The sequence below is a fragment of the Rhinoraja longicauda genome, chromosome 18 (assembly GCF_053455715.1).
Source record: "Rhinoraja longicauda isolate Sanriku21f chromosome 18, sRhiLon1.1, whole genome shotgun sequence".
Classification (NCBI taxonomy): domain Eukaryota; kingdom Metazoa; phylum Chordata; class Chondrichthyes; order Rajiformes; family Arhynchobatidae; genus Rhinoraja; species Rhinoraja longicauda.
The window spans coordinates 2,896,944-2,915,823 of NC_135970.1; the positions used below are offsets into that span (position 1 = coordinate 2,896,944).

General features: G+C 45.3%; 1 protein-coding gene across 1 annotated transcript in view; it reads right to left on the reverse strand.

Annotated features, from left to right (window-relative positions):
• Window positions 1-402: 402 nt before the first annotated feature.
• The window catches only part of insc (INSC spindle orientation adaptor protein), a 150,976-nt gene continuing 132,498 nt past the window's right edge, over window positions 403-18,880 (reverse strand). Inside the window, 4 exon segments of the mRNA XM_078414706.1 lie at window positions 403-1,430; window positions 4,259-4,335; window positions 5,953-6,108; window positions 16,711-16,777. Of these exon segments, the coding sequence (XP_078270832.1) occupies window positions 1,302-1,430; window positions 4,259-4,335; window positions 5,953-6,108; window positions 16,711-16,777 (429 nt within the window). The 3' untranslated portion in view covers window positions 403-1,301.

Below are 18,880 nucleotides of genomic sequence, written 5' to 3' on the forward strand. Positions count from 1 at the left end.
AGAAGGGACCTTGCACTGGATATCAGTTGATCAAAGGTCTTCCACTCATTAGCCTCTGCAGTTCAACTGTCCCCACTGACAATAAAGATTCATAGACCCTGGAAAACATAGTCCCCAGCTAATATAAATAAGTTCTTTATAACATTTGGATATGAACATTGAGATCCCAATGTTCCCAATGTTGGGGGAGTCCAGAACCAGGGGCCACAGTTTAAGAATAAGGGGTAGGCCATTTAGAACTGAGTTGAGGAAAAACGTTTTCAGTCAGAGTTGTGAATCTGTGGAATTCTCTGCCTCAGAAGGCAGTGGAGGCCAATTCTCTGAATGCATTCAAGAGAGAGCTAGATAGAGCTCTTTAGGATAGTGAAATCAGGGGGTATGGGAGAAGGCAGGAACGGGTACTGATTGAGAATGATCAGCCATGATCACATTGAATGGCGGTGCGGCTCGAAGGGCCGAATGGCCTCCTCCTGCACCTATTGTCTATTGTCTATTGTCTATTGTCTGGGTTAAAGATTAGGCAATGTGCTGTGGCACTGAGCCTTTGGATGGAATTTCCCAGCAAACCTCCTCGCTGAGGATATTCGATATGATGATGCGTCTGTGTTCTTTCCTTTATTTGTTCATGAATAAGGCTGTTGAAACCCAGCACGTTCACTCAAAGGGTGGTGGGTGTACGGAACAAGCTGCCAGAGGCGGTAGTTGAGGCAGGAACTATCCCAGGTTTTAAGAAATAGTTAGACAGGTACATGGATAGAAATAAAATGCTGGAGTAACCCAGCGGGACAGGCAGCATCCCTGGAGGATAATGGGTGATGTTTCTGGTTGAGACCCTTCTTCAGACCCGAAACGTCACCCATTACTTCTCTCTAAAAATGTTGCCTGTCCCGCTGAGTTGCTCCAGCATCTTGTGTCTACCTTCAGTTTAAACCAGCATCTGCGGATCCATCCTACACAGGTACATGGATAGGACAGGTTTGGAGGGATATGGACCAAACGCAGGCAAGTGGGACTAGTGTAGATGGGACATGTTGGCCGGTGTGGGCAAGTTGGGCTGAAGGGCCTGTTTCCACGCAGTATCACTCTATGGCTAGTGTAGCTGGGACATGTTGGCCAGTGTGGGCGTTGGGCTGAAGGGCCTGTTTCCACACTGTATCACTCTATGACTAGTGTAGCTGGGACATGTTGGCCGGTGTGGGCGTTGGGTTGAAGGGCCTGTTTCCACACTGTATCACTCAATGACTCGATGACGTTCCTTCAGCATTAATCGCACGATTCGCCAGACTTCTTCCAAGTCACGTTCAGACAAAACTTTCCTCCATATTTGAGCAAAGCAAGAAGGAATCGACAAGCCGGGGCTTGACCAGCTGCTGGTAGTCCGAGTCATCAATGCACTGGGGGCTGGCCATCGCCAGCTTCCGTAATGCAGCCTAAAATAAACGGAAAGCCATGCTTCAGAAAATATTATATTGGCATATCAGTGGAGTCAGTGGAGCGCAAACACATGAGAGAACTTCACCACCAATGCAAGTACTTCCCAAAGCTTCAATTGTCTTTCATTATTTATGGTAAATTGATTTGATCTGAAGAGTGAGCTGATTGGAACTGATCAGAAGGCTGTGGAGGCCACGTCAGTGGATAGTTTTAAGGCAGTGATAGATAGATTGTTGATTAGTACAGGTGTCAGAGATTATGGGGAGAAGGCGGGAGAATGGGGTTGGGAGGGAGAGAGAGATCAGCTAGGGGTTGCCAACTACCTCACTCCCAAATAAGGGACAAGGTGACGTCACCGCCCCACGCCCCACATGACCTCACCCAGCCACCGGCCACGTGCTCCCGCTCCACCAATGGCGGCTGCCCGGGACGGGAGGCGGGTTGCTCGCAACCTCCGTTAGGCAGTGCCCGGGCCTCCGGGCCTACACTGTCCAGACCTACAGCGGCCTCTGGGCCTTCACTGTCCAGACCTACACTGTCCGGACCTACAGCAGCCTCTAGGCCTACACTGTCCAGACCTACACTGTCTGAACCTACAGCGTCCGGGCCTACAGCCCCCCCCCCCCCCCCCCCCGGGCCTAATATGGGACAAGGGCGGTCCCATACGGGACAAACCAATTTAGCCCAAAATAGGGGACAATTTAGCCCGGTTAATAGGGGACAGTTGGCAACCCTAAGATCAGCCGTGATCGAATGGCAGAGTAGATTTGATGGGCCGAATGGCCTAATTCTACTCCTATTCCTTATGACCTTATGGCCTTATGAGAACACAGGACAGAGCAGCACAGGAACAGGCCCTTCAGTCACAGTGTCCGTGCTGACAATGAGGTCCAATTAAACTACCTCCTCTGCCTGCAAGTGATCCACATCCCTCCATTCCATTCATATCCATGTGCCTAGCTAAAAGCCTCTGAAACACCAATATCGTATCTGCCACCACCCACACCCCTGGCAGTGTGTTCCAGGCACCATTTTGTGTGAATGTAGTCCAACGTTGTTAAAAACAGAGCGTCTTAACTTGGCCAAGAAGACCCATTTATGCTCTATGTAAAATTGCAATATATTCACATGGTAACTTATGACTTGGCAGTTTCTTCCATGCTCTTTGGAACATTAGCTTGACTTTTACGATTTGTGGTTCACCTAAAATTACTCCACAGACTGCAAAAAAAAACTGTGTATGTGGAAGGAGCCGTGCGCGGCTATCAAGCTCCAGCAGTAAGTCCTCGGTGTGCAGAGGTCCATAACATTGCCTTCAGTGAAATAAAATATAGTCGCCACAGCACAATGTACAACTGCTGCAGACTCAAGAGTCACAACTGTTTTATTGTCCTATACCTAGACAGAACAATTACATTCTTACTTGAGGCAGCACAAAAGTGTATGTAAACATGGTACTCTGTAAACCATGTAGTAAATGAGACAAAGAGTGTTCAGCGTGTGCAGATAATATATATCCACACACACTGAACTTTTTTTTCTCATTTACTATGTTTACTTTAGTTTAGGTTAGTTTAGTTTAGTTTAGTTTAGTTTAGTTTAGTTTAGAGATACAGCTCGGAAACAGGCCCTTTCGGCCCACCGTGTCCGCGCCGACCATTGATCCCCGCACATTAAAACTATCCTACACCCATTAGGGACAATTTTTACATTTTGACCAAGCCAATTAACCTACAAACCTGCACGTCTTTGGAGTGTGGGAGGAAACCGAAGATCCCGGAGAAAACCCACGCAGGTCACGGGGAGAACGTACAAACTCCGTACAGACAGCACCCGTAGTCGGGATCAAACCCAGGTCTCCAGCGCTGTATTCGCTGTAAGGCAGCAACTCTACCGCTACGCCACTGACCCCGCCCTTATTTTCTTATTTACCACACACACACACACACACACACCCCCCTCACACACACACACACACACACACACACACACACACACACACACACACACACACACACACACAAACAAACAAACAATAATAGTGCAAAAAGATGAAAAGACATGACTCTCATGTTTAGCTTTACAATCAGCATCAATTATTAAGTAAAGGTATGGGTGACTTTGCAATGTTATTTTTCGGCTTTGTGTTCAATGCCAGGAGAGTGATGTTAAGCAACCTGTGGGAATTTCTGTTCAGAAAGGAGATTTTTTTTCCTTGCAGGGCCTAGGAGCTGGTCCTGGCTAATTAGAAAATGAAAATGTTCACGGGCCTTTGAAGACGGTGGAGGGGGAATTTGGGTCTTGCAATTATTATGAAAATATTAAGAAAAAAAGCCAAATGGGCAGTGTTTGAAGTATCATTTGCTCTTCTGTTAATCTATATTTGTAATAACATTAGTCTCTCAATAAAAATCATACAAAATCACTACAAATATAACCCATCACATTTCATATCAAACATTTGAACTTTCCATTTACGTCAAAATTTTGCTCTTGCTAAATTCACAAGCTTGATAAATGTAAAGTCAACTAAAAGAATTTTTTTGAATAAAGCTATGAAATGATATATCAGGGAATGATGGAATATGGGCAACACGCAGGCAGAGGGTTAGATTCTCTTGGCATCATGTTCAACATGGACATCGTGGGCTGAAGGGCTTGTCCCTGCGCTGTTCTACGCTATGATATATTCCATAAGAACTTTAAATGGACTAATAATTTACCTGTGAGCATGATTTTTGCAAATAAAGTTTAGAACTATTCTGTTGACTATAAATAGCTATAAATGTCACAAAATAAAGGAAATATAAAGACCATCGCTTACCAAGCAAGCCACTAGAACTGCATCACTATTATTCCTCTCAGAGGGCGATCGACAGAGTTCAATCAGGCGGGGAATACCTGCGTGTCAGATGAACAGAAAACATTAAGATCTTTGGTGGAGAACTGTGTGAAAATACGCACAAACCATGTGTAATAATCAACATGAAATTTTTCAACTTGTTTGATCTATTAGGTTTGGATTTTTAATGTTGATCAATTATGGTCCTCATGCAATGTAAGGGTTAAACTGGCTCCTCAGTTAAAATGGAGTTGTCAGCTCACAGCACCATGCTAGTGGAGGAAGCAGAGACACATGTGCTAGAGTAACTCAACAGATCAGGCGACATCTCTGTAGTCTGAAGAAGGGTCTCGATCCAAAACATCACCTGTTCCTTTTCCCCAGAGAAGCTGTTTGACCCATTGAGTTACTCCGGCTTTTTGTGTCTATCTCTGCAGAACATGGATAGGTGACGTTTTAGGTCGGGACCCTTGTTTAGACTGATTGTTGGGGGGGGGGGGGGAGGGGGGGGAAGAAAGATGGAAGAGAGGAGGGGCAAGATAAAGCCTGGCAGTTAATAGGTGGATACAGGTGAGGGGGTATTCTGATAGGCAGATGGTTGGATAAAGGCCAGCGATGAGTTACTCCAGTGCTTTTTGTCTTTATTTGTGAACCAGCATCTGCAGTTCTTTGTTTCTATGTCAAGCAAGCAGTCTCCCTTAGAAAAAGCAATTAGATGCTGGAGAAATGCTCGGGGTCATTGAGAAGAAGCAGTAAATCATGAGGCCACCTGCAAGGACGCCCAACAAATGGATAAGATAAACTTTTCTTAACTTAACAATTTAAGAATAAGGGGTAGGCCATTTAGAACGGAGATGAGGAAAAACATTTTCAGTCAGAGTTGTAAATCTGTGGAATTCTCTGCCTCAGAAGGCAGTGGAGGCCAATTCTCTGAATGCATTCAAGAGAGAGCTAGATAGAGCTCTTAAGGATAGCGGAGTCAGGGGGTATGGGGAGAAGGCAGGAACGGGGTACTGATTGAGAATGATCTGCCATGATCACATTGAATGGCGGTGCTGGCTCGAAGGGCCCAATGGCCTCCTCCTGCACCTATTGTCTATTGTCTATTGTCTTATCTGAATAAAGTTCATCAAGGTGCCTGATGTAAGAAAATAACCCTTGTTTTCAGTACTGAGAAGAACAGCTAGTTTAAAAAAGAAGAGACAAAGTGCTGGAGTAACTCAGCGGGTCAGGCAGCATCTCTGGAGAACATGGATAGGTGACGTTTCACAGAGTGCTGGAGTAACTCAGCGGGTCAGGCAGCATCTCTGGAGAACATGGATAGGTGACGTTTCACAGAGTGCTGGAGTAACTCAGCGGGTCAGGCAGCATCTCTGGAGGACATGGATAGGTGATGGTTCGGGTCGGGACCCTTCTCTTCTTCAGTTTGAAAACACAGTCAACATTTATTTGTAAATTAGGGTAGAAACATGGGCTTATTGAGTATATATCATTACACCTTGTCTACTTGGTTCAACATTAAATGTTTCTGAGGATTTTATCAATCGGGTTTACAAAGATATTTTGCAAATTTACCCACTGCATCAATCGCCATCCCGTGAACTACAAAGTCAACTCAGTACCAATGCAGTGAAGGGTATCTAATGATATATTTTCCCAAGAGAGGTTGTTCTTACAGTTCAGACGGGTGGCAATGTTGGTGACGTTTGGCTCTCTGCTTAAGCGGGCTAGTGTGATGGCAGCCTTTTGTAACACTCTTTCCAACGCTGCGCTCTCGGTTGAGATCCCAGGCGGGGGACGCTCATGGAGAAATTCCAGCAAAAGTTCCACACCTTCAAGAAAAACACAGACCAAAAGAAACAGAATCACAGCAGTGGAGGCACAAGGAACTGCAGATGCTGGAATCTCTCGTTGAAGAGAAAATGCTGGAGTAACTCAGCGGGTCAGGTGGCGTCTCAATAGACAATAGACAATAGACAATAGGTGCAGGAGTAGGCCATTCAGCCCTTCGAGCCAGCACCACCATTCAATGTGATCATGGCTGATCACTCTCAATCAGTACCCCGTTCCTGCCTTCTCCCCATACCCCCTCACTCCGCTATCCTTAAGAGCTCTATCCAGCTCTCTCTTGAAAGCATCCAACGAACTGGCCTCCACTGCCTTCTGAGGCAGAGAATTCCACACCTTCACCACTCTCTGACTGAAAAAGTTCTTTCTCATCTCCGTTCTAAATGGCCTACCCCTTATTCTTAAACTGTGGCCCCTTGTTCTGGACTCCCCCAACATTGGGAACATGTTTCCTGCCTCTAATGTGTCCAATCCCCTAATTATCTTATATGTTTCAATAAGATCCCCCCTCATCCTTCTAACAAGCCCAATCGCTCCAGCCTTTCAACATACGACAGTCCCGCCATTCCGGGAATTAACCTAGTGAACCTACGCTGCACGCCCTCCATAGCAAGAATATCCTTCCTCAAATTTGGAGACCAAAACTGCACACAGTACTCCAGGTGCGGTCTCACCAGGGCCCGGTACAACTGTAGAAGGACCTCTTTGCTCCTATATTCAACTCCTCTTGTTATGAAGGCCAACATTCCATTGGCTTTCTTCACTGCCTGCTGTACCTGCATGCTTCCTTTCATTGACTGATGCACTAGGACACCCAGATCTCGTTGAACTCCCCCTCCTCCTAACTTGACACCATTCAGATAATAATCTGCCTTTCAATTCTTACTTCCAAAGTGAATAACCTCACACTTATCTACATTAAACTGCATCTGCCATGTATCCGCCCACTCACACAACCTGTCCAAGTCACCCTGCAGCCTTATTGCATCTTCCTCACAATTCACACTACCCCCCAGCTTAGTATCATCTGCAAATTTGCTAATGGTACTTTTAATCCCTTCGTCTAAGTCATTAATGTATATCGTAAATAGCTGGGGTCCCAGCACCGAACCTTGCGGTACCCCACTGGTCACTGCCTCCCATTCCAAAAGGGACCCATTTATCCCCACTCTTTGCTTTCTGTCTGTCAACCAAATTTCTATCCATGTCAGTACCCTACCCCCAATACCATGTGCCCTAATTTTGCCCACTAATCTCCTATGTGGGACCTTGTCGAAGGCTTTCTGAAAGTCGAGGTACACCACATCCACTGACTCTCTCCTGTCAATTTTCCTAGTTACATCCTCAAAAAATTCCAGTAGATTTGTCAAGCATGATTTCCCCTTCGTAAATCCATGCTGACTCGGAATGATCCTGTTACTGTTATCCAAATGCTCAGCAATTTCGTATTTTATAATTGACTCCAGCATCTTCCCCACCACTGATGTCAGACTAACTGGTCCATAATTACCCGTTTTCTCTCTCCCTCCTTTCTTAAAAAGTGGGATAACATTTGCTATCCTCCAATCCACAGGAACTGATCCTGAATCTATAGAACATTGAAAAATGATCTCCAATGCTTCCACTATTTCTAGAGCCACCTCCTTAAGTACTCTGGGATGCAGACCATCAGGCCCTGGGGATTTATCAGCCTTCAGTCCCATCAGTCTACCCAAAACCATTTCCTGCCTAATGTCTCTGCAAGGAATGGACGGGTGACGTCTTGGGTTTGGACCCTTCATCTGAATATTGTCAGAAACAATATCAGAACAATCTATCATTGAGCCACAGAGCCATGCAGTGTGGAAACAGGCACTTGAAGCAGCTTGGCCACACCAACCAACATGCCCCATCCACACCAGTCCCACCTGCGTGCATTTGGCCCACATTGGCGCCTAACCCGATCCCATTCAGACACCAGCCAAACGTCTTTTAAATATCTATTGTCTAAGAGTAACACACTGGGATGGCAAATTTAGTTTAGTTTAGTTTAGAGATACAGTGCGGAAACAGGTCCTGTAATGGGGTGACCAGAACTGCACATAATGCTCCATATTAAAAAAAGTTTTTATATTTTAATGATGGATAGTTACTGCTAGCTTGAACTTTATCGCCAAATTCAGAAAATTAAGATAATTGGAAGTAAATAAATAAGCATTGGGGCTAAACCTAACCCAAAACGTCACCCATTCCTTCTCTCTTGAGATGCTGCCTGACCTGCTGAGTTACTCCAGCATTTTGTGAATAAATACAAAAATAGTTATTGGTTGTAATGGTAAATTGATCCTGAAAGCAAGACTGTTATGGAAAAGGATAAAATATTTCAACGGGATGGCTGTCAATAGCTTTTGGTTTAATCTCTTACACAAGGCGGGTGGCGCAGCGGTAGAGTTGCTGCCTTACATCGAATGCAGCGCCGGAGACCCGGGTTCCATCCCGACTACGGGTGCTGTCTGTACGGAGTTTGTACGTTCTCCCCGTGACCTGCGTGGGTTTTCTCCGAGATCTTCGGTTTCCTCCCACACTCCAAAGACGTACAGGTTTGTAAGTTAGTTGACTTTGTATAAATGTATAAATTGTCCCTAGTGTGTGTGGGATAGTGGGGATCCCTGGTCGGCGCGGACTCAGTGGGCTGAAGGGCCTATGTCCACAATGTATCTCTAAACTAAACTAAACTAAGAAGGTGCATGGGTAGTTCATATTCAACAGGTTGAAGAAATGGAGAGAGTGTGTTAGTGAGACAACTCAAGCAACAGTCAGATACCATGGAACAATTGAGAGAATTGATATTGCCAGTGATTAAGCAAACTTGGTTTTGGAGAATGCCCAACTGGATAATTGAAACATTTTCAGTTTTGTACTTTGCACTGATCCCACAATTGATTAATTGATCAATTGATTCTTTATTATCACATGTGACACGTCACATTGAAATTATTTGTTTTGCACACCGTACTCACAAGGTATGCAAAGAGTCACCACAAAAGGGCACCGACAAAGTTACCAAATGTTCATTATCGTCCCCTTTGTTCTCGCCCCCCCCTCACACCGGGTACCTCTTTGTATTAATGATTAAAAAAATAATTGGGCTGAGTGAAACAAAAGCCTTCTACAAACATAAAAACATAGAATATAGGTGCAGGAGGAGGCCATTCGGCCCTTCGAGCCAGCACCGCCATTCATTGTGATCATGGCTGATCATCCATAATCAGCACCTGCCGTGCTGTGCAATCATTATCATCCACAATCAGTACCACAAACCCGTGCCTGCCTTCTCCCCATATCCCTTGATTCCACTAGCCCCTAGAGCTCTAAAACAGCTATGGAAAGGAAGGTGTGTCCACAGCCAATAGCAACACCAGACAACTTTGGGTTGGAGCAGGTTTGTTAATTGTGGGCCACTTTGTTTTTAAATCGGTGGTGCCATTTTCCTGGAGTATTTTTGAAGAATAACTATTCTTTCATTTATTTTTGGTGTGGTTGGGGGTGGACGGGCGAGATATTTCACGGAAGGGGAACTGAGCACAAAGAGAGACCAACACACAAATAACAGAATCTGGATAGGGTCACTTCCATACTCTCAGTCCTCTAAAACACCACTATCGGACCTGCCTCCACTGCGGCCCCTGGTAGCGTGTTCCATACTCACCATGGTGGTTGCAAGGCAGGGAATCAAGGCAGCAACTGCCCAGAACAAGTTAGGCAGCAACTGTGTCTTTGCAAGGAAAGGTCAGGCAGAACAAATATATTGCACACAAATATAGACTAGATGTCATGCATGCAAGTGAACCCGAGCGCACACGGAAACAAAACCTAGGCTGACAGAGAGAATGCTCTCCGTCCAGTAATCTGTTTGGATGGACACAATCTACCTCAACAGCTAAACAGTGCAAATGCTTCAAATATAACTCACCCTTTTTTTAAACGGTAAATTTCACTAAAAGGGACCAGTCCGAGACACGAACATTAGGTTTCATTTATTGTACTACATTTATTTTGGAGTTTTAAAGTAAATGAATACCTAATTGATATAAATTAATTTAAAATATTTTTTATCTGATTGGGGGCGGCACGGTGGCGCAGAGGTAGAGTTGCTGCCTTACAGCGCCAGAGACCCGGGTTCCATCCTGACTACAGGTGCTGTCCGTATAGAGTTTGAACGTTCTCCCCTGCGAGGGTTTCCCCAGGTGCTTCGGTTTCCTCCCACACTCCAAAGACGTACAGGTTTGTAGGTTAATTGGCTTCAGGAAAGATTGTAAATTGTCCCTACTGTGTAGGATCGCGCTCGTGTACGGGGCAATCACTGGTCGCCATGGGCCCGGTGGGCCGAAGAGCCTGTTTCCACGCTGTGTGGCTAAACGGAACTAAACTAAACTAATTACATCATGGACTTTTTCCAGTCCCTGCTATTCCTTCATCAAGATTTGAATCAAATTTAGGATTTGCCGAACAGATTGTACCAGTGAATCTTGGCCCCCCCTCCTCTGCCCTGCTAGTGCTCAATGGCTTTCTGCCCCACCACTAGATATTTGGTTTAACCGCTCCAATGAAATAAACTTGGATAAGAGATTTTTAGTTCATAATGCAATTTCAGACCATTCACACAATCCAACAGGTAGTAAATATGATTGTTAATGCTATCACATGATCTTCAATAACTTTCAATGAGAATTGTAGGCACTGCATCAGTTCAAACTATTTCAGTGCAGAAGAATGCTCTGGGCTGTAATTAAATGCAAAGTCATTAACATTGATAGTATATTAAAATAATACATTCAGAACTGCTATGAAAGTTTTGATAGTTCAACATAGTTGGGATGGCGGGACTCTTCATATGAGGAAAGATTAGAAAGACCTGGCTTGAATTCACTGGAGGTTAGAAGGATAAGAGGGGATCTTATAGAGACGTATTAAATTATAAAAGGACTGGGCAAGCTAGATGCAGGAAAAATGTTCCCAATATTGGGGGAGTCCAGAACCAGGGGCCACAGTCTAAGAATAAAGGGGAGGCCATTTAAAGGGGAGGCCATTCTCTGTCGCAGAAGGCAGTGGAGGCCAATTCACTGGATGAATTTAAAAGATTGTTAGATAGAGCTCTAGGGGCTAGTGGAATCAAGGGATATGGGGAGAAGGCAGGCACCGGTTACAGATTGTGGATGATCAGCCATGATCACAATGAATGACAGTGCTGGCTCGAAGGGCCGAATGGCCTCCTCCTGCACCTATTTTCTATGTATCTATGTTTCTATCATTATATCTGGCTGAAAAAAATAATCAAACCAGCAATATGTAGCCACATGCTTGATTTGATCATTTATTATCCAGCATTAAGGACGATGTGTGCATTTCCTCACGGAACTTATGTCCTGATTAGACTAAGTGGTGCAGTATAGACTGAACATGTGGAAGGAAATAGAAGGCGTGACATTTTACCAGTCACCTACGACGTTGTGAAAGAGATATACAGAGGGGCACTGTGAAAGCTTTGCCTTTGACTGTCTGAAACATAGTTTAGCTGTTCCTTGTAAACATCTAGTTTAGTTTAGTTTAGTTTAGAGATACAGCACAGAAGGCCCATTGGCCAACCTCCACTGAGTCCGTGCCGATAAGCGATCCCCGCACTCTAGCACTATGCTACACACTAGGGACAATTTACAATCTTTACCGAAGCCAATTAACCTACAAACCTGTACGTCCTTGGAGTGTGGGAGGAAACCGGTGCACCCAGAGAAAACCCACGCAGTCACAGAGAGAACGTGTAAGCTCCGTACAGACTGCACCCGTAGTCAGGATGGAACCCGGGTCTCTGGCGCTGCATTCGCTGTAAGGCAGCAACTCTACCGCTGCGCCACCGTGCCGCATTATTCTTTTCATCATGCTCAGTTCAAATGGAACAATTCTCTCCATTTCCCTGTAAACACAACAGTGTAGAGAAGACGGAAACTGAAAACACTAAAGTATCGCAATGTTTAAGAATCACTTAGAGGTGTAGACAGATAGGAAAGGTTTAGAGGGATCTGGGCAGGTGGGACTAGCGTAGATGGGACATATTGGTCGGTGTGGGCAAGTTGGGCAGAAGGGCCTGCTTCCACACTGTATGACTATGCAATTGTAAAGAGGAAACACAAATTAATATTCTTGTTCAAGAGCTTTCTCCAAACTGAAACTGAGAATTAAGTTAGAATTTTAGGGAGAACGATAAATGTGGGAAGAAACAACATTTAAAAGATCAATCTAAAGAAGGGTCCCGACACTAAGCATCACCTATCCACATTCCCAGAGCTGCTGGCTCACCCGCTGAGCTACTCCAGCACTTTACATATGTCTCTACATATAAAAGGCAGAAGTTATGCCAGAATTTGTAAAACTTCAGCTGTTCCATCAATACCATACCCCCAATACCATAGATAGAACTCTTAAGGATAGCGGAGTCAAGTCAAGTCAAGTCAAGTCAATTTTATTTGTATAGCACATTTAAAAACAACCCACGTTGACCAAAGTGCTGTACATTTGATTAGGTTCCAATAGAAAAAAAAAAAATGAAAACATACAGTAGCACGCAAACAGTTCACAGCGCCTCCTCAATGAGCCTCAAACGCTAGGGAGTAGAAATATGTTTTGAGCCTGGACTTAAAGGAGTCGATGGAGGGGGCAGTTCTGATCGGGAGAGGGATGCTGTTCCACAGTCTAGGAGCTGCAACCGCAAAAGCGCGGTCACCCCTGAGTTTAAGCCTAGACCGTGGGATAGTGAATAGCCCCAAGTCGGCCGATCTGAGGGACCTGGAGTTAGAGAGGGGGGTTAGAAGATTTTTGATGTAGGGGGGGGAGTGTCCATTTATGGCTTTATACGTGAATAGGAGGAGCTTGAAGTTGATTCTGTACCGTACAGGGAGCCAGTGGAGAGAGGCCAGAATCGGGGTGATGTGGTCCCTTTTACGGGTACCCGTCAGGAGTCTCGCTGCGGCGTTTTGGACCAGTTGCAGGCGGGACAGGGAAGATTGGCTGATCCCAGTGTATAGGGAGTTGCAGTAGTCTAGGCGGGAGGAAATGAAAGCGTGAATGATTTTTTCTGTGTCGTCGAATTTGAGGAAAGGTTTGATTTTAGCTATGGTTCGAAGTTGGAAGAAGCTGGCTTTTACCACAGCGTTGACTTGCTTATCAAATTTTAATGCAGAGTCAAATATCATGCCGAGGTTTTTGACATGCGGTTTGACTAGGCAGGATAGGCTTCCAAGACTGCCTGTTATCAATTTGATGGAGTCGGGGGGGCCGAATAGGATGACCTCAGACTTGCTCTCATTTAATTGGAGGAAGTTCTGTGCCATCCAACATTTTATGTCCTCAAGGCAGTGTGAGAGGCTGTTTAAATTTGACTGGTTGTTGGGTTTCAGGGGGAGGTAAAGCTGAGTGTCATCGGCATAGCAGTGGAAAGAAATGCCGTGCCTTTGAATGATTTGGCCAAGGGGGAGCATGTATAGAGAAAAGAGAATGGGGCCTAGGATTGAGCCTTGTGGAACTCCGCAGGAGAGGCTAGCTGGAGCAGAGGAATAACTGCCTATGTTGATGGCGAAACTCCTATCTTTGAGGTACGAAGCGAACCAGCTCAGGGCAGTGCCATCAATGCCAACCGCGTACCGGAGACGGTCAATAAGGATGGTGTGGTCCACTGTATCGAATGCTGCGCTGAGGTCGAGAAGGAGCAGGATTGCACAGTCGCCGGTGTCGATGGCGAGAAGCAGGTCGTTGTGTACCTTCAACAAGGCAGACTCTGTGCTGTGGTGGGCTCTGAAACCTGACTGGAAACTTTCCAGGATGGTGTTTTGGTGCAGGTAGGGCACTAATTGGTTAAGGATTGCCTTTTCAAGGACTTTTGACAGGAATGGCAGTTTGGAAATGGGTCTGTAGTTGCTAGGCAAGGTGGGGTCTAGGTTAGGTTTTTTCAGTAGTCAGGGGGTATGGGGAGAGAGCAGGAATGGGGTACTGGGGAGAGAGCAGGAATGGGGTACTGATTGAGAATGATCAGCCATGATCACATTGAATGGCAGTGCTGGCCCGAAGGGCCGAATGGCCTCCTCCTGCATCTATTGTCTATTGTCTATTGTCTTTTGTCTTTTTTTTCCCAAGCATGTAGTCTGGGAGAGTATGACGCATGTTTTGTTCCACATACATGAGAAGGTGCCAACATTGGCACTGTGAATGTTGCTGGATCTCTGATGGAAGGGCAGGCTTCAACACAATGGGAGGTCATGTTGCAGTTGTATAACACGTTGGTGAGGCCGCAGTTACAGTATCGTGTTCAGTTATGGGCACCATGTTATAGGAAAGATGTTGTCAAGCTGGAAAGGGTACAGAGAAGATTTATGAGGATGTTGCCAGGACTGAGCTATAGGGAGAGGTTGAGTAGGCTGGGACTCAGGTCTCCCTGGAGCGCAAGAGGATTAGGGGCGATCTTACAGTGATGTTTAAAACCATGAGAGGAACAGATCGGGTAGATGCACAGAGTCTTTTGCCCAGAGTAGGTGAATTAAGAACCAAGGACATAGGTTCACGGTGAAGGGGAAAAGATTTAATAAGAATCTGAGGGGTAACTTTTTCACAAAAAGAATGGTGGTTGTTCTAGAACAAGCTGCCAGAGGAGGTAGTTGAGGCTGGGACTATCCCAATGTTTAAGAAACAGTTAGACAGGTACGTGGATAGGACAAGATTGGAGGGAAATGGACCAAACGCAGGCAGGTGGGACTAGTGCAGCTGGGACATTGTTGGCCGGTGTGGGCAAGTTGGACTGTAGGGCCCATTCCATGCTGAACCACTCTACGACTCTATGACTCTGTGACAATCCCACTGCAACTTCCTTCACAATAGCTCTTAACTGAACTTCTAACTCTCATTGCCATTCCTCGCGCACAACTACAAAACATCACAATTCAGTCTTAGAATAAATATAATCTCAACATCTGCACAAAGTGGTTTACTGTCTACAGATAGGAAAGGTTTAGAAGGATACCGTCCAAAAGCAGGCAAGTGGGACTTGAGTAGATGCCGCATATTGGTCGGCATGGGCGAGTTGGGCTGAAGGGCCTGTTCCCGTGCTGTATGACTCAGTGACCCTACTGGGCATAGAATGGGGCTAAATGATTTAAACGTTGAGTGAAGGGAGCTATTGACATAATGAATGGAAAGGAAGGAGAGCCCATATAAACCTTTCATAGAGATAGTTAAATGGGAACTCGATATTTGTGACTGTAACATTGATGAAAAGTAATATAATGGTAATACAAACAATTCCTAATCCTACTAAACATTCTGTATGTATTGAAAGGAATGACTGGTAAGTCAGCATTGAGGTCTTGAAAATTGTCATGATCATTAATTATCATTTGAATGTTGGAAGCATTATATTCCTGGAGTGAATGTAGTGTTCTCACTGAATATAAATTATCGGGACAGGTAGTACCTTTGGAGAGAAGGAATGGGTGACGTGTCGAGTCGAGACCCTTCTTCAAATTTAAGAAGGGTCTCGACCCGAAACGTCACCCATTCCTTCTCTCCAGAGATGCTGCCTGTCCTGCTGAGTTACTCCAGCATTTTGTGTCCATCTTTGGTGTAAACCAGCATCTGCAGTTCCTTCCCACACATAAATGGTCAGGACTTGTTTATACTGTTTGCTGTCAAGGACGTCATTGATGTTTGTGATTGAGTTTTGCATGTGAAACCTACCTGTCTTCCATTCTTATTAGTCATTGTCAACTAAGTAACTTTCTTCCGAATTAGAGTCATGGAGTCAAGCAGCTCAGAACCAGGTGCTTCAGGTCAGCTTGCCCATGCTGATGAAAGTGGCCCATCTTCATTCATCCCACCTCCCGCGTTTGGCCCATATCTCTCTAAACAATTCCTATCCATAAACCTGGCCCAATGGGGCCCAATATAGTCCCTGCCCCAATGGGGGCTCCACGGTGGCGTAGTGGTAGAGTTGCCGCCTTACAGCACCAGGGACCCAGGTTCGATCCCGACTACGGCCGCTGTCTGTACGGAGTTCGTACGTTCTCCCCGTGACCCTACGTGTGTTTTCTCCAGGATCTCCAGTTTCCTCCCACACTCCAAAGACGTACAGGTTTATAGGTTAATTGGCTTAGTATAATTGTAAATTGTCCCCTGTGTGTGTAGAATAGTGTTCGTGTGTGGGGATCGCTGGCCGGCACGGACTCGATGGGCCGAAGGGCCTGTTTTCGCACTGTATTTCTAAACTAAACTAAACTTGACCAAACTAACCTAAACTAAACTGAACTAAACTACCTCTGTGGCTGGCTGCTCATTCCATCTACCCACCACCCTCTGTGTGGAAACGCTGTTCCTCAGGTTCCTATAACTCTTTCTCCTCTCACCCTTCACTTGAAACAAATAACTTAAACATTATTCATGAAACCAAATTCTTATCATTAAGATATTATGGCGGTAAACCTTCTGAATTATGAATCGCAGGATTGAACCCTTATTTATTGTGTACACATTTATAACGCAGTAAAACAAAGATCTGAACAAATATTTACCATTTTCCTGTATCACCTGGGCTGGGCATTGACCTAATACAGCCATATTCGCCAGTACTGTCACCACCTGCATCAGATGCAACACATAAACAAATATCATATAATTTGTACATTAATAAAGTTAGGTCACAAGGTCATAAGTGATAGGAGTAGAATTAGGCCATTCGGCCCATCAAGTCTACTCCGCCATTCAATCATGGCTGATCTCTCTCTCCCTCCTAACCCAATTCTCCTGCCTTCTCCCCATAATCTCTGACACCTATACTAATCAAAAATCGAACTATTTCTACCTTAAAAATATCCATTGAAGGCCTCCACAGCCATCTGTGGCAAAGATTTCCACAGATTCACCACCCTCTGACTAATGAAATGTCTCCTCATCTCCTTCCTAAAAGAACGTCCTTTAATTCTGAGGCTGTGACCTCTAGTCCTAGACTCTCCCACGAGTGGAAATATCCAAGTTTGTGTAGTAATACCTGGGATCCATGTTCCAATTGGATCCCAGGTATTCTCCCCCTTTTAGTTTAGTTTAGTTTATTTAGTTTATTGTCACGTGTACTGAGCTACAGTGAGAAGCCTTTGTTGCGTGCTAGCCAGTCAGCGGAAAGGCAATACATGATTATAATCAATCCATTCACAGTATATAGATACTTGATAAAGGGAATAACGTGCATAGCGTTTAGTGCAAGATAAAGCCAGTAAAATCTGATCTAAGCTTGTCTGATGGTCTTCAGTGAGGTAGATAGTAGTTCAGGACTGCTCCCTAGTTGGGGTTGGATGGTTCATTGGCCTGATAACAACTGGGAAGAAACTATCCCTCAATCTGGAGCTGTGCATTTTAACACTTCTATACTTCGTGCTCTTGTCCGAAAGATGCTGCCTGGGTGTATCCTGTCCAAAGTTTACTCTCTGGTGGACTGATTATTGGGCTGTGTTGGGAGCACACCAGAGTGGGGTGGGGGAGAGGGGTGGTGTAATGCATAAATTTGTAATATTTACAAAACGGTGCCTGCCCCTTTTCCGGGGTTATGTCCACACCCGGGGGGTGTTGGAGAGGGACTACACGCTGCCCACGGGCACCCTGGGAGATTTCGGCAACAGCGGGGGGGGGGGGGGGGGGGGGATGTATCCTGGTCAAGGATTGTAACATAGTTGTTTAATAATCAGGATGTTTGATATTTAAGAATATTTGTTCTTAAATATGGTGGTGTGTTTGTTGTTATTGTTCATATTATTCTTGTAAATAATTGATTCAAGTTATTTTTGGTTAAAAAATATATCACGTCAGCGTGCATAATTGGAGATTATGTCCGTGAACTTTATTACCCATGTCATTTTAAGCCAGTCAGTAATATCTGACATCTTCAGTCAGGCAACAATGATGATTGTAGACACAAAATGATGGAGTAATTCAGCGGGACAGGCAGCATCTCTGGAGAGAAGGAATGGGTGACGTTTCGGGACGAGACCCTTCTTCAGACTGATGTCAGGGGAGTGGGCGGGACAGGTAGTGGGCGGCACGGTAGCGCAGCGGTAGAGTTGCTGCTTTACAGCGAATGCAGCGCCGGAGACTAAGGTTCGATCCTGACTACGGGTGCTGCACTGTAAGGAGTTTGTACGTTCTCCCCGTGACCTGCGTGGGTTTACTCCGAGATCTTCGGTTTCCTCCCACACTCCAAAGACGTACAGGTATGTAGGTTAATTGGCTGGGTAAATGTAAAAATTGTCCCTAGTGGGTGTAGGATAGTGTTAATGTACAGGGATCGCTGGGCGGCACGGACTTGGAGGGCCGAAAAGGCCTGTTTCCGGCTGTATGTATATGATATGATAGGAATAGATTGTGGTCAGAGACAGTAAGACTGGTGGGAGAACTGGGAAAGGGGAGGGGATGGAGAGAGAGGGAAAGCAAGGGCTATTTGAAGTTAGAGAAGTCAATGTTCATACCGCTGGGGTGTAAGCTACCCAAGCGAAATATGAGGTGCTGTCCCTCCAATTTGCGCTGGGCCTCACTCTGACAATGGAGGAGGCCCAGGATAGAAAGGTCAGATTGGGATTGGGAGGGGAATTAAAGTGCTGAGCAACCGGGAGATCAGGTAGGTTAAGGCGGACTGAGCGAAGGTGTTCAACGAAACGATCGCCGAGCCTGCGCTTGGTCTCGCCGATGTACAGG